The sequence below is a fragment of the Strix uralensis genome, chromosome 3, assembly GCF_047716275.1.
Source record: "Strix uralensis isolate ZFMK-TIS-50842 chromosome 3, bStrUra1, whole genome shotgun sequence".
NCBI lineage: Eukaryota > Metazoa > Chordata > Aves > Strigiformes > Strigidae > Strix > Strix uralensis.
This window is the reverse complement of record NC_133974.1, coordinates 94,520,560-94,535,401: the sequence shown is the minus strand read 5'-3', so window position 1 is coordinate 94,535,401 and position 14,842 is coordinate 94,520,560. Positions and strand designations below refer to the sequence as shown.

The following is a 14,842-nucleotide window of genomic DNA, read 5'->3' as shown; positions in this document are numbered from 1 at the left end:
ACAGTTACAGGGGATAGTGGCAGAATTACTGTGCACTTAATGAGCTGGAACCCATCTGTGACCTGAGGCTGCAAGAGAGAGAAGGAGGAGAAGGTATTGGTACAGTAGGGAAGTTTAATCTTCATTGTGCCCCTCAAAGGAGACCTGAGGCTGCAGTCTCCTCCATACCTTCTGATGCACAGGCTCGGGCCAGAATGGAGCCAGCTTAACACATTCCTGCTTTTCCCCTCCTCAGAGCAGGCTCAGCTCTATCTGCCATACAGACCCCTGAAATTTGCACCAGGCCAAGCCCCAGACCCATTTGCTAAATTAGCTCACTGGGTTGTCACTTCAGATTAATTCCTGTCAGGGAGACTGTCTTTAATGAGACTAGCCCTGTGTAATGCCTGATTAATTGTACGGTCTCTCTTTGTTTGTACTTTCATCCCCTCCATGTTGGATAAACATCCCCTGCTGTCTGCAAAACTCATCTGGGCTCCAGAGCCGGCTGCCACTTGCCTCATCAGCCAGCCAGAGCAGCATTAATGAGAGCTGCAGCGGTGGGGAGCCAGACTCACCGTGTGGGGAGGTGACAGATAACAGAGCTGTTTGGACAGACACAGGACAGGGGCGTTAGCAGGAATTTAATGATTGTGATTAGAGTGGAAGGTTAACTCCGCTGATGGCCACTGCAACGCAGCGGGAGTGGTTTTATGCCAAGGCCCATGGGCTGCAGGTCTGTATTGCTTCATTTCTGCCTCTGAGTTGTTCTTTTGCTGTCCTCTGAGACCACTTCAGCAGCGTCTGTCAACTGCTGTCTGTCTTTGGCTTCATTAGCGCAGAGTCGGACACCCCTCCAAGGGCACACAGACCAGGGCAGGGGTGTCTCGCTCTCTTCAGGCATCAAGCAGGGGGGATGGTATTACTCAAAAGAGAGTATGAGTAAGCAGTGCACCAGCCCATAGTCATTTATGTAAATGTTTAGTTGAGAACACTGCTAACTTGAACCACTCTGCTTCCCCCATTTGTGCACCACTGTGGCTTGGTGAACCCACGTGCATGGCCCTTGGCCCATGAGGAACCAGCCTAGTGAAGTTGGAAGCATCTTCCAATGCTTGTAAGCAGCCCTGTGATAACATAAACAGCTAGTTTGGGCAGCCAGGATAGAACAAACTTTCAGAGCAAGCTAATCCACCCAGTCACTCATCAGGAGTGAGAACATACAGGCCAAAAACTTGTCTCCTCCCATCTTTAGCAGTAGCCAGTGTCTGGAGAAGAGTATAAAACGAAGGCAGACACATGCAGCATTGCTTTCTCTGCCTCTAGGTATTATAAACCCATCTGTTTATTGGGTCCCAGGTTAGGAGAAGGTACGAACTACGCAAGGTGATGTACTCAAGTGGGTGGTGGCCCTTGCAGCAGCCCAGCCCTGTGCTCTGGGAGGTGAACAAAATTCCTTTTCTTCTGCAGATGCAACTGTGGCTTCAGGCGAAGCTTCTTTGGGAAACTGAGCAGCTGGTGCCTTGGGGGGTTGCCTGAGGGCTGCACCTCAGAGCTGGGGGGATGCCAAGGGTTAGGAAAGAAGGCAGCTCTGGAAAGGGGCTAACATTTTGCTGACTCTGGGGGATTACAGGCTGCCTGGGCAATGCTGCCATCACCAAGGCTGACAGGACTGGGTCCATAGCCCTCATCCCGAGGCTCTCTGGGGCACTGTGCCCCCAGTGACCCCATCCTGTGTGTCCCCCCACTAGTGCTGCGGTGGGCTTTTCAGCTGGAGGGTGCTGCAGGAGCCGAGGAGGTGATATAGTGAGGTTTTAGGACAGCTTAGCTAAAAAGCAGTCAGGGCTGTCCTCCTAAGTCCTTTTCATGCTAAAAGATGAAAAGCTTAAAGGATGAAGTTGTGGCTTGTAAAATAGGGAGTGACCCATCCTGCTCTAGATCAAATGTGACCTGTGATGCACCAGTGTTATCTGGAAAAAGGGAAAGGGCTTGTGGTGCCACATCCATTGAGAAATCCTCCTGCTGAGAAACTGCTTAACTGGACAGTTTGATCCCTTTTCCTTTCCTCCTCCCTGATAGAGTATCATGGTCCCAGCTGGCTGTAGTGAGGAAGGGAGTGTGACTTCCCATGAAGCAGCAGATGGTGGCCCTGGCTGCATGTGGGATGCTGCATGGATCAAAACACTTGTGGGGTGTGACAAACAGCACATCCCATCCCTTTACTGTTCGTCATTTCACTTGATGCAGGCTGTGCTGGTCCTGTCTCACTGGTGTTAGGACTGGGGAGTGCAGTGACTTGGCCTCACAGTGTTTGCCCAGGACTAAATCTCAAAGCAGACCTTCTGTTGTAGGCTGGCTTATAAGTCACATCTGCTGGAAAGCTTCTTTAGTCGTGTCTTCTTTTTTGCCTACCTTGGCTGTCAGTTTGATGTCTGATTACAGGTTGCTGTTGTATGGGACAATGCCAAATCAACGCAATTCCACCTACCTGGAGCTATCCTCTGTAGTGAGAAAAGGTGTTTTTTCAGCTCTTAACTCTTCCATCGCCCCCACTGATGCTCTTTGGTCTTTTTTTTTTTATTTCCACTTTTGTTCAGACAGTGAGAATAGGCACATTACATTTGTGTTCTCCAGTCAATTGCCTTCAGTTGTGCTAGTGGCATACATGATGCTGTGCAGAGCTCAGTCCTGAGGGAGGTGGAAAAGGATGCAGAAAGGAGCCAGTGTGTCAACAGGAGGTGTGCTGGGCGGACAGTTCAGACAGCAGTCATGATGTGAAGCCAGGGAAAGCAAGAGAAGGGAGATATTACACTGCCTTTTTAGGCTGCAAGAGGAAGAGAGATTTGGAACATGCAGTGGGATTGAGTGGCATCTGGATGCTGGTGGAAAGAGAGCTGGTTGATCAATAGCATTTGATGGACAAGCTTGAAACTTAATAAGATTGGTGTGTGGGACCTGGGGGTAAAGCAGCAACTTTGTCACAGGCGTTTGGGAGCGTAGAGGGCAGGATCCTGCCTCAGCTGTGTTCTCTGCTGCCTGAAAATGGGACACAACATCAGTCACTGCAGCTGACAGCACATTGAGCCATCTCTCTTTTTGTCCCTAGCAATCTGTCACAGGGGATGATATGTCAATGAGACCAGCTGCTAGAAGAAGGTCCTCTTTACCTGTCCTGTAAGGGAAGACTCCAGGACAGCTGGATGTTTGGTGGGGGTGGGGATACAAGGAGCTTTTTCCAGAGCTCATGTATGTATTCTTTACTGGCCAAGTTGACACCAGCAGATCCTCCACCTGGCGCAAAGGAAGGGAGTTTCCTCCTGGCCATTGCTCACTGCAGGCAGAGGTGTCTGCCTGGCTGTGGTTGCTGTTAGCCCTGTCAGCCAGAGGATGGAAGTGATTTCTACAAGGCTGGCCGGGGAAGCTCAACACAGGCCTGACCAGCACTGACAAGTTAGGTGAGTTCAGAGGAAATGGCTGGGAGCCGTGGGATGAGGTTTCCCCCTTAGGTCTGTTTAACATCTTCCAGTGCCACTATTGAGACTTCCCCTTGCCCACGAGAGCTCAGCAAACGATGCCTAACTAGTGAATTATTCTGACTAATTCTGTCCTTTTGCATTCACAAATTGCTCTTCAGTATGATTAATGGTTTTCCTGAGTTGCTGATCCCTGGTCCACAGATCATTTGTAATCGGTTAGTTGGGAAAATTGGTAATATGAGCAGTGGCAGGTTAGTTATGCCTCAGTCTCATGGTACCATTTATTTTCTCTGGTTATCCAAAGTAAGGTAACCTGCCCAAAACAGAGCAGCTGAAAGTTTTACAAGGTGGCTTGCCATTCATAAGGTGCCTTGTAGCAGAGATTTTGTCTTAACATTTACTTTTCAGTACTGCTCCTAATGCAATTAAAGTATTTGACTGTGCAAGAGAGAAAGCAGGATAGCTTGTTTAGCTTGCCTAGTACAAAGGAATAATTACAAACAATTTTCCCACTCCTAGCTCTGTTTGGAATAGTTAAAGTGCCTGAGAAGAACAGTACAAATAATCTTGCTGGAAAGCTCGTACGATCTTAAAACACATCTAGTAGCAAAATCTCATCTGTCTCTAGCTCCTAACATCGCTGTTCCATTCTCATTTAGGGTAAGAAGAATGTGAGAGATGAGATAATCACATTCCTCCAACCAGTATACCCCTCATATCAGCCTTGCAGTCTTGAGATGTTGTTTTCACACCATTGTGCTTGTTCACATCCAGCAGGCTGTTGGCTTGTGTTTTACAAAGCTGAGCACAGGATGAAAAATGCTTGCCAGGTATCAAAGATAAAAGTGAGGACTTTGTGTGCATTTCTTACCCACACTCCTTCAGTGGCTTCAAGGGGTACATGCTAGTTATTGAGTCTTTCTGAGAGTCCCCATCGGTAAGCTGTGATGCAGCTCCCATTTACTCTGCTCATCTGTTGTTTTCAGTAGTCAGCCCATGTTCCTCCTACTGCTTCAGAGTTCTCTTTGCATACCTTCTTCCCCTTCCCTGTTCCCCTTCCTATTTTCTACCCCTTCTTTCTTTTGTTTCTGGTTCCATTCTTGGTTTTGTTCTTACTTTGTTTTTTTTTCCTGACTTTCACTTCCTAGAACATGTTGGAGATAAGAGAAGAGAGTGTGTGAAGGGGGAAGGGCTTGGAAGAGAGATGTAGTCTGTCCCGTAGCTTGTGATAAACAGGCAGGCAGATAGATGTTTTGACTGTGTTTCATAAAGAAATGAAACATACGCAGTCATGCTGCCAGTGCAGGTAGCATGAAGCAATGTGAAGGGCTTTATGGCTCTCCCTGCATACACTGTGCTGCCTTGCCTCTTCTTTACTAGAGCCAGGACTGAAAGTGCAGTCGAGTTAGAGGTGTCCTATAGGCCCTGGAATGTTACTTACCTATATACCTTCATTACATGTAGCAGACTGGGTAGTCCAGAGTCCCACACATAGGCTATTTCTGCTCCAGTAAGCAATAGCCTCATCCTTTATTAATTGTTGTTTTTAAGGATAAAGGTGTCCTAACAGAGGGCTCTGCCAGGGTCTGTAGAGAATCCCAGAAAAGAAGCCTGGGAGATGGCAACTCCTGTTGGTGGAGTATGTCTCACTTGGTAAATCACAACCGTATTAGAGAAAATGGCTCAGATCCCAACCTAACTGGAGCCGAGCAAACCTGGGCTATGTAGAGCCAGCTCACTTTTTCTTCTTGGAGCTAGAAGCACTGACAGCATGGCGCATAGACACATATGTGGGTGTGGCTGTGGGCAGTCATGTTCGGTGCAACAAAATGGGTGCAAGAGGAGACTCTGCTCATTGAGATTAGGGATGGGTATAAAGTTGGATCCAGTAAGGCACTGAGCAGTGCTGATTTTCAGATGTGGGGCTCAAAAGAGATGGGAACCATTGCTCTGGGCAGGAGGGGCTGTAGAGCAACATGAGGGTCCCTTATTCAGCCTATGCCCATGCTGCAGGCAGAGAAGTGGTTTCAGGCTCTGCAGTGCATAGGCAAGAACAAGTATGATCTTGCAGCAGCAGTATAGAGCTTCCAGTCTGAAGACAAGAATCGCTTCAGGATCGCAGATGTGGCTTTGAGACAGTAGGAGAGGGATAACAAGCATAGACACACACGTAACCTGTCTAGCTCAGTACCAGCTACAGTGACACCAACACAGGCTCCTTGCACAGCCTGGGGAGCACGTGGCTCTCCCTCCCTTCCCACCCATCACCAAATTCAGGAGCTAGTTTAGCCCTTTTCTTCTCCAACTCCTGAGCTCCCCCTCCTCAGGACATGCAGCATGTGATGCCTCAGTAAGCCCATGGCTCGTCAGGTTGCCAGTCATTCTGTGCCTCAGTTAAGGCTTTTACTTGACTGTCTCCCTGACAGAGTGAAGATTAGGTCTCCTGTTCTTAGGCTGGGGAACATATGCTAATAAAATACATATTGCTTTCTGATCAGCCCCTAATGAAAGACATTATTGAAGAGTGTGGAACAAGCACTTACAGTAATTCATGACAGCACCAATTTGGCTTCTCTGGGAAGCTGTAAACTGCTGCTCTCGGCACCTAATGAGGATGGGCAGCTCATTGTGTGTGCAAGAGGAAGAGAGAGAGACTGTCTCCTGGCTTAGATGGCTCCAGCTGTCCTCAGTAGCTACTGAAGGTCACAGTTGCTTCTCTCTTTGGAGCTGGGGATGTCTCAGCCCAGAAAGGGAGCCTCCTGCTAAAGACAATTTAGGAGGAAGACCTTCCAGGACTCCTCATTTAGACTGAATAATGGATTTGCATCGGCCATCCGTGCTTGTTTAACCCCAGGATATGAACCTGTGTGCTTGACTGATGAACAACATCGGCGTGAATTTCAGTTCACTGGTGTGCTTGTCTGGCAGATGCCAATATTATGTTTGCAATGTGATTATTTGCTCTGGAAACCCCTAATGAGTAATGGTCATCAAGCGAGGAAAATTAAATAAATCCAACTTAAACTTACCCTAGCCCTTTAATTGATGCTGTTAATGATTGACATCATTTCCATTCAAGGTGGTGATGAAGTACTAACCCAGGAAAATGTTTTAATCCAATCTGACAGGCACAGGAAATTTGGCGAGAGGTTATAGAGAAACATCGCAGTGACTATCGTCATATCCAAACCAAATTTCTCCACTAACCAGAACTTACACCAAATGGTTTTTCCAGATGGCACCTACCCTGCTGAGTGGGCAGACATCTTCTCCATGGCTGGTACCAGCCAGTGAGATCGGAATCCCCTATTAGGATTCTGCTGCTGGTATTTTGTGCAGTTGACACCAGATTGGGATGCAATGCCACCTCAGTGAAGGATCAGGGTATCGTTGAAGAAGATCTGAAAGACAGGAAACTACTTGAGTGGTTCAGGTGGGATGAAATGCAGCAGTACAAATGCAAGGTCATGCATGTGGAGAGTGCTGTCAGAGGAATCTGCTGCAGGCTGGGAGATCATTAGTGAAAAATGACTGAAGTGGAGGAATGATGTCCATGAGTGAGTTTACTTCAGGGAGCTGCTGGTAAGATGCAGGTGTGAGAAAGGGCAAATGTACTCCTAGGTGAAGCCTGAGGTGCTTCCAGGCAAGGTGGAGAAGTGCTACTGCATCCTATATGCAGGGCTGGGATACAGAACTCCAGCAAGTGGTATCACGCAGAAAAGAGTAGATCACGGAAAGTGAGAGTCTGTGTTACAAGAGGAGGCACAGAGTGATCAGCTTGTTTAGCCTAGCAAAGCAAAGGCTGAGGGCAGGGGTGATTGCTGTCTATAAAAACATCAGGGGATCAAGTAGCAGGGAGGGAAAAGAGCCATTCAAGCTAAAGGACAATACTGGCACAAGATCAACCGGGTGCAAGCTGCCTGTGAATAAATTCGGGCTGGAAATTAGAACATTAGAGCGGTCAGGCTCTGGAACAGACATCCAGCAGGAGGAGCAGGCCAAATGGGAACAGCTTTTAAGATGGCATGTGGTACATTCATAAAATGAATAAGCAGAGGTAGCCCCTGAGGTGACAGGGGACTGGGCTCTGTCAGCCAGGAGTGTATTTACCCTGCTATGTTCCTGAACATGGCCATGATTTCCCCTTTTCTGAACTCCTGGAGGATAGGAGGGGGCTGCCAGTGCAGAGGGGTTTTATCCCTCTGCCAAAATACAGAGAGCAAGAATCAAATCTGTGGTGTTCAATTGCAATGTCAAAGACAAACCATCTTCCTCTGCTCTGTCCTGTGGTGCCAAGGTGACATCAAGGACCAGAATCTCAATCCATTGCTGTGTGTCAGAAAGTCCATGGGAAGAGTGAGACAGAAGGGTCAGATTGATGGCATGTTTTTCCATCATTGTGGAAAACACTAGAGCCTCATGTTCAGAAGAGGTTCCTAAATTCCCTGTCCACACCTTCCTCCTGCCCCTGTTTCTCAGCATTTTTCATTCCTCTTTTCTGAAGGAATTTGCAATGATCTTATTTCTACCCATGGAACTCATCTCCTGGGCTCTTATTCTCCAGTGATGGAGAATGGTTCTGGCCCTTGGATAATTTGCTCTCAATCTTTGACACTGTAAAGTCTGACACACATAAATCCTGTCATCATCTTTTCTGTTGTTTTTTTTTTAACTTTAAGAAGTCTGTGGCTTCTAAACTCTTTGAAGTTACCTCTCCGCAAGGCATCCTGTAGCTTTGGAGGTGCAGTTGGGGTGGAAATTGAAGGCAAGGCATATCTGCTGATGTAGCAGGGTATTTTGCATTGCAGAGCTCCATATTCATCCCAGGAGTTGTCACTCGCGCCATAACAAAGCTCAGCCCCTTCCAGTCCCTAGGATGGGGTGCTTGGGAGTATCTTTGCTGTCTGTCACCAGTTTAAAGCCACAGACACTGCCAGTCCCATCATGTTGAGGTGATGGTGTGATTGTTCCTGATCTTTGTGAATGACACTCCCTTTGGAAGGGAGCAGCTGTGTCTTAGCTGGATTTTGTTGGAATGAGTTCATGGCAGTCACAGCCACAGGGGAAATCTGATAGGAGATGGTGCCTGCAGCCCCCTAGGACAGAGCTATATAATGTGTCCAAGACTGGTGGCAAACACACTGAACTGGTAAAAATGGGAGGCTCTTTCATATCCTTAGTGGTATTGCCTGTCAGAGGAAAAGTGCCCTTCTGTGGCTATCACCTGCTCCTGGCCCCTGGACCATGCTAAACCAGGATGTCTATGCCTGATGAGAACCTGGGCAGCTTGGCTGAGACTGTGTGTTCTCCTGGGCACGAGAGACAGGGATGCCCCTGCACCTACTGCTGCCAGGGTGCTGAGCTTTGAAGACCACCTTAATTGCTGGTTGCTTGAAAAGTGCAGCCCACCAGCTGCACAGGCAGTTGAAGATTGTTTTTTCCACATTATTGCCCCATGCTTTTTTCAAAATTTTTTGGGATACCTGTGTTTTCTGCACCACCAGGCTCCCTGCAGCTCCTGGTCCCATGCACGTCTGCTCTCCAGTGTCCTGACACAGATGAGAGAGGATGGGTGTGGGGTCGGGGGGACTCAGCCTAACGCCCCTGCACGTGGGCCGGAGACAGCATTTGTCTGTTGTGCTCCTCTGCAGAGCTATACAGAGGGTGAGGAAGAGCCTGTGAGAGGGAGGGAGCCTGCGTGCGAGGCTGCTGTGCCACACGAGCCTGCCTTTGTCTGCCATCTCCTCTCCCTTTGGAGAGGCCGGCGTGGCTGGGGATGGGAGCTGGGAGCCTTCCCGGCAGCCCACGTCTGCAGTTAGCTGGTGAGGAGGGAGTGGGAGTTTGGGCAGCCACCCCCGTCTCATTTGTGCTGCAGGAAGGAGCAGCCGGGGGAATTTGAATGAGGCTGAGAAAAAAGGGAGTGAGATTGAGTGTGTGTGGAAAGGAGAGGAAATACTAGAAAACAGAGTTAGCGCTTGTGCCCTGAACTGAGAAGTTGCTGAAGAAGCGGGACAAGTAAGGAGAGAGTGGCAGGAGTGATTAGCAATGCTGGGAAGCTGGATGCCCACAGAGCAGTTCCTTTGCTCTGATCAGCTTGTTGGGGAATCAACATGATTTTAATGTATGTTTTTCTAGCTGGTGTTTGCAACAGTTCCCTGGGGCTTGGTGATGAAACAGGATATCTTTCTCATTTCTCCCTCAAACAAGCATGCACAGTTGCTTAATGTGCAGCTGGTTGTGAGATCACATGCTTGGCTACACAGGTCACACCAAGTCCCAGCAGAGGTTATCCTGGTCTTGTGAATCCATGGTGTGGTTTGTTGAGCAGGACTGCAACATTAACTATTGACAGATGTGTTTATTAATATCCTTTGGCTTTATTATGTCTGTTAGCTGGTATGTACCTGGCTTAAACATCATTCAGTCTGAAAACATCCTTTTTTCCTTTAATAGGCTACATAAACAGAAAACAGATGTGGACCTCTCTGCTGTGACAGTGTCTCAGCTGGGATGGAAGCAGGGGACAGGGGTAATGTGACATCCTGCTTTTCTCTCTGAGGCTCTTGGTGTGTGTTCCTGGACCATAAGCCAGCTCAGCTGGCCACAGAGGGACAAGCACTCTCTAAGCACCATGAGCCAGATCAAATAAATGATAAGACGGGGCACTGGGCAGACAGTATCTACCAACAGAGTGTGAGGGTGAGGAATGAGAAAAGGCAGACCTAGTTTGCAGGTCCTGAAGGCTTGATGACTAAGTACATACGAACATGTGAGCGTGCTCTCCCTTGGTTGCTAATACTGCTTACAAGTGACAGGGGAAAGGGGCAGGTTACACACTCTGCATGTGAATACATATGTCCCACACGGGGCTGATTTTGCGCTTTGTAAGGTGTTTTTAGTGAGCCCATTCTGCAAGAACATTTTTCCCTCTGCAGCCTGTGTGATACTCACGGCCAGCTGGTAGAAATTGTGTGTTTGTTTGGTTTTTCCTTTCCCATCCCCTTCCTCTGATTATTGGAAATGAAAGGAGGTGAAGGCAGAGATGAGACTGTGCATTGCGTTGTGCTCTTGTTCTGGCCCCACTGGCAGCATCCTGAGCCTGGTGATGAATGAGTTTGTTGCGTGAGATCCTCCACTGAGGTTTCAGCATCTCTAATAAGGTGGCCAGCATTTCACTGTCCTCTGCACCTGCCTCTGCTTTATTAACTGCTCCACAGCAATATTAAGCTGGAGTACTGGGCCAGTGTGATCAGAAGGAGGCTGAGGAGGGGGTAGATGGAAGAAGATACCAGGGCAGCATGGGAGAAGAGCACGCACACAGCAGGAGAGCAAGAGCAGCAGTGGACGATTGAAGTGGAGGATTAAAAAAAGGGTTCCTTCTGCACAGACCTGCTGCTGGCAATCAAGGAGGCAAAGGATGTTTAGGCAGGGGGAGATGCAGCCAGACCTTGGCCTTAACATCTCTCTTTGCTGGACCTGTGCTAGTGACTGCAAGCCAGCACCTGTTCTGTGTGCACAGAGCAGGTGACTGGCTAGAGCTGTCACCTTTTTCTCCCTTGCACTAATTCTATGCTCTTTAAACTGCACTGGCAGTGCATCTGGCCCTTTCTCCTGACAGCTGCAGCTAGCCCAGGGGAGACGTTTGGCCCATGCTGCTTTTCAACCAGAAGAGCCAGTCTTTCCAAAGACATCCCAGAGTAGTTCTGTTGGGATGTCAGGACCATAGGGACTGTAGTAAGGATGTGCAGAGGGCAGACTTGCTGGCAGCCAGTTGCTGTGTCTGTCCAAGTTGCAAGTTGAATAGAGACAGGACACAGGCTGAGAGAAGAGTTGGGTCCAAAGTATTTGGTGAAGGGAAAAGACCTTCGCAAAACTTTTCCCCTATGATCCAAGAGGAGGTACATGCCAGGCCCCAGCTGTGCCTTTCCCATTACCTAGTGATCCAGGTTTCTCCTGGGAAGCAGGACAGTCGCAACCCATGGGGGGCATACGTGCCTTTGTGAATTTCTGTTTCACAGCCAAACCTGGGTGGCAGCCAGGTATTTATTTGGTTAAACCCATGTACCCTTGAGGATAGGCTCAACTGGGAGATCTAAAGCTTTGCAGTCCAGACTGAAGGCTGGTTTCTCAGTTTGTCCTGCATTAGGTGATGTGGGAGAGTAAGTGATTTGACATTGCTCCCAGAAGGCTTTAGATACCCAAATTCCACCTAACTCCCAGCTGAGGTGGAATTTACACTGTCTGAATCTCACCCTCAGGCTTCTCTCTGACTCTCCATTTTGTTTCTCTTCTAAAGGTTATGTCTAGACAAGGGAAATGGCTCCTGACCTCCTCCTATTTGCTGGCTGCCTTCCCAGCGCCCCAGCTTATGGCAGACTGCAGGGAGGAGCTGCCACCTGCCCCCCCAGTCAGGCTCCACTCCCCAAAAAGCCCTGTGCCAGGAGCTGTACCACTCCAGCCTCCTGTTTCTGGCTTGTGACCTCTCCTCTCCTCCCAGTTAATTGGGGGTCTGGTGCTAACAATCCCAAGTGAGATCGCTGCTGCTGGGAGCCAGCTCAGCTCTTGCTTGGCAGAGTGAGGGTGCGGAGGGCTGGCAGATGGGAGGGCTGAGCGGTAGGCATGCCAGTTGGATCAGCACCCAGCTTGCATGCATGCAGTTGGGGCGTTGTTGATACAAATGGATCCTGGCAATATTGCGGTGCAAAGTTCATGCTTAGTTCCCAGAGGCACTGCCCTGGTCCTGCCCGCTGGGACAGCTCCCAGGTGCCTTACAGGAAGGCACCGAGCTGGGAGAAGGCACCAGAGCAGTTCCCAGCCCCCTGTACCCATCTTGCCTGGAGGAGGAGGAGGAGGAAGAGGAGTGTGCAGAAAGCAGTTCCTCAAGCAACTTACACCCTGATCTGTTTTGGTACAAAGGTCTCTTCTAGGTACAATCTGTAAGGCAGGTACAAAGCTGTTGTTCACTGTGAGAACCACAAGGAGCCATTGGTTCCCAGGGACCAGTCCCTTCCCTGACACACTATCGTGGCAGGATCTGGTCCAGCCTTGCCCCTTTGCTCGGAGCACCATCCAAACTGTGGGCAGATAACTCAAGTGACGAGGTTGGTCGTTGGGTCCTGGCCATGTTGGAAATTAACAGGGCTCTGGCATGGGAAGCTCTCCTGTGGCAGCCTTTGCTTCTGAGTTGGAACCTACAATTATGTATGTTAGGGCTGGAGGCAGGCAGGGGAGAGATTTCATGTGCTTGTTTTTACGAAGTGTCACATCTGCATTGCTCCCCAGCCCTGCCTTGCTGATGGCCTTTGCTCCTGCCATGCCCCCATCTTCTTGCCCCACACTCTCCACACTGACAGAATTGCTATAAACCTTCCTCTCTGCATCTCCGTTCCAGTAATCCTGTAACTTCAGAGTTAATGATGAACACTGAGCCTGTTTATCAGGAGAATTGCCTTTGCAGTGAAACCTGTCAGCCTAGAGGATATATCAGAGGCAGAGGAAGGCTTAGTATCAGGGACAGTGAACACTGGGCCATGGAAAGCCCTGCCAAAGGTCTTTTTACTAGGACCAGAATCCCCAATAACATATCTTCCCACAAGAATCCAGGCACTGCACAGCAACAGGCAGGAAATTGTATCTTCACAATGCGATCCTTGTTCTTGTCCTTCCCCTGCCAAGCAAGCATGACTGTGGCAGGGAAGTTTCACTGACATGTAATTTATCATTTTTAGTGGTGGTGATTTTGACAACGATATTTTTCCCATTGTTTTCTTGAAACTTCCCTGCTGCCTTAGCAAACTGAACAATGTTCAGCTGGTATGGTTCAGCTCCTTCCTCAGCAGGCATCAGAGAAAGAGGGAGCCTATGAATGACTCCAGAGGGCCACTGATTTGAACTAGACCCCTTGCTCTGGTCTGCAGAGGCAGCATGGGCTAGGACTTAAGGGTGGATCCTGTGGAAGGGTGCTGAGGAAATATGGCAGTAGACAGGTCCCAGCGAGGCACCAAATGAAATGCCATGGGGTCCAGGCAGCAAATGAATGAATTATGCAGCAGTGATTGTGAACTGAAGGGTATCTTGGTAAAATGCCACGCTGTGTGTGCACAGGACCTTGGTGCACTAATGGAGGTGAGTTGGGTTCATTCTTCCTCTCTTGGAGACATTGATTCTGACACGGAGTTGCTCCAGGACCTGTAGTTCAAGTTGTCCCCCCAGTACGAAGGACCTCAAGGCCTCCCTTCAGGGAGAGCTCAGGCTCCTCATCACTGTTCTGTACCAGGGGTGGGAATTTTCAAACCAATTCTGCATGAAGATCTCATTGATAAACCAGGAGTACGTGTCTGTATAGGAAGAGGAGGAACAGAGTGTTAGATGGTAGATAGGATCCCTCAGATTTCCAGTTTCAGGATTTTTGTAACACTGTGGGTTCTTTTTCTATGCAGCTGGCTCATAGAAACACCATCCAAACCTTCATTCCTGTGCAGAAAATGGAGAAAGGCCTGTTGCTGGAGCACATCTTGCCCAACCTGAAAGTGCCTCAGAGCTATGAAGTTCGCTTGACGCCCATCACCAGCTTTGGGGCTGGAGATATGGCTGCCCGCATCATCCGGTACATGGAACGTAGGTGTCTCCTCCTCGGTCCTGGCTACGAGAGCAGGTCCGAGCCTCAGGCCTAGGGACATGGGCATGTGTAGATGTTGTCTTCTGTGACCCTTGGGTGGATCTCTCTGTTTTAGGAGTTTTGTTGGCACGGTGCTATCGCATTTGGCCGTATTTTGACTGTTGCCATTAATGCAGAGCGTTAGACAGAGACCTCTGAGGGCCAGTCTCCACTCATTCTTCACTCAGCTGCTCTGACTCGCACCCTCCACTCTGTGGGCAGGAGACCCCCAAAACCCCAGTTCCCAATCAGGCCATGCTGCAGCTTCCTGTGGTACAGTGGTGTATTTTAGTGGACAGCCACTGAACACTGCGTATTAGCCAAATGCCCATAAAAGTAAGAGGATTTCAGGGAGCTTCAGTTATTTCCAGAGCTGAATGCACAATTCCTTTCCTAATTAGTCACTAGTAGACCTGTAGCTCTGTCCAATTCCCTGAATCCCAGATCATTCCATTGATATACATTGACCATGCTTCTCTCCCCAGCATCCCAACAGCTCACAACTCCCTCCATTACCACAACCCTATGATTTCTTTACTCCCCTGAGGAGTTTGGACCCTGTATTTCAGCAGAAAGTACAGATGCCCCTCCTCCTATGTTTGCATGACTTCACACAACCCTCTTGACCCATGGGGTGAAAATGTGTCTGGTGTCCCCAACATACCTGTTGTCTCAAACTTCCACAGTGTCCCAAACTGTTTTGATGTCCCTCTTAGATATCAAGCTTTGC

General features: G+C 49.0%; 1 protein-coding gene across 2 annotated transcripts in view; it reads left to right on the top strand.

The window, feature by feature from the left end:
- Positions 1–14,842, top strand: part of MDGA1 (MAM domain containing glycosylphosphatidylinositol anchor 1) — a 155,031-nt gene that overhangs the window by 107,413 nt on the left and 32,776 nt on the right. For both annotated transcript variants that reach the window (XR_012628244.1, XM_074863471.1), the window contains exon 11: positions 13,895–14,072. Coding sequence is in view for 1 of the 2 variants with exons in the window: in XM_074863471.1 (XP_074719572.1) it covers positions 13,895–14,072 (178 nt within the window). In the remaining variant the exon portion in view is untranslated. The remainder of the gene's footprint in view (positions 1–13,894; positions 14,073–14,842) is intronic.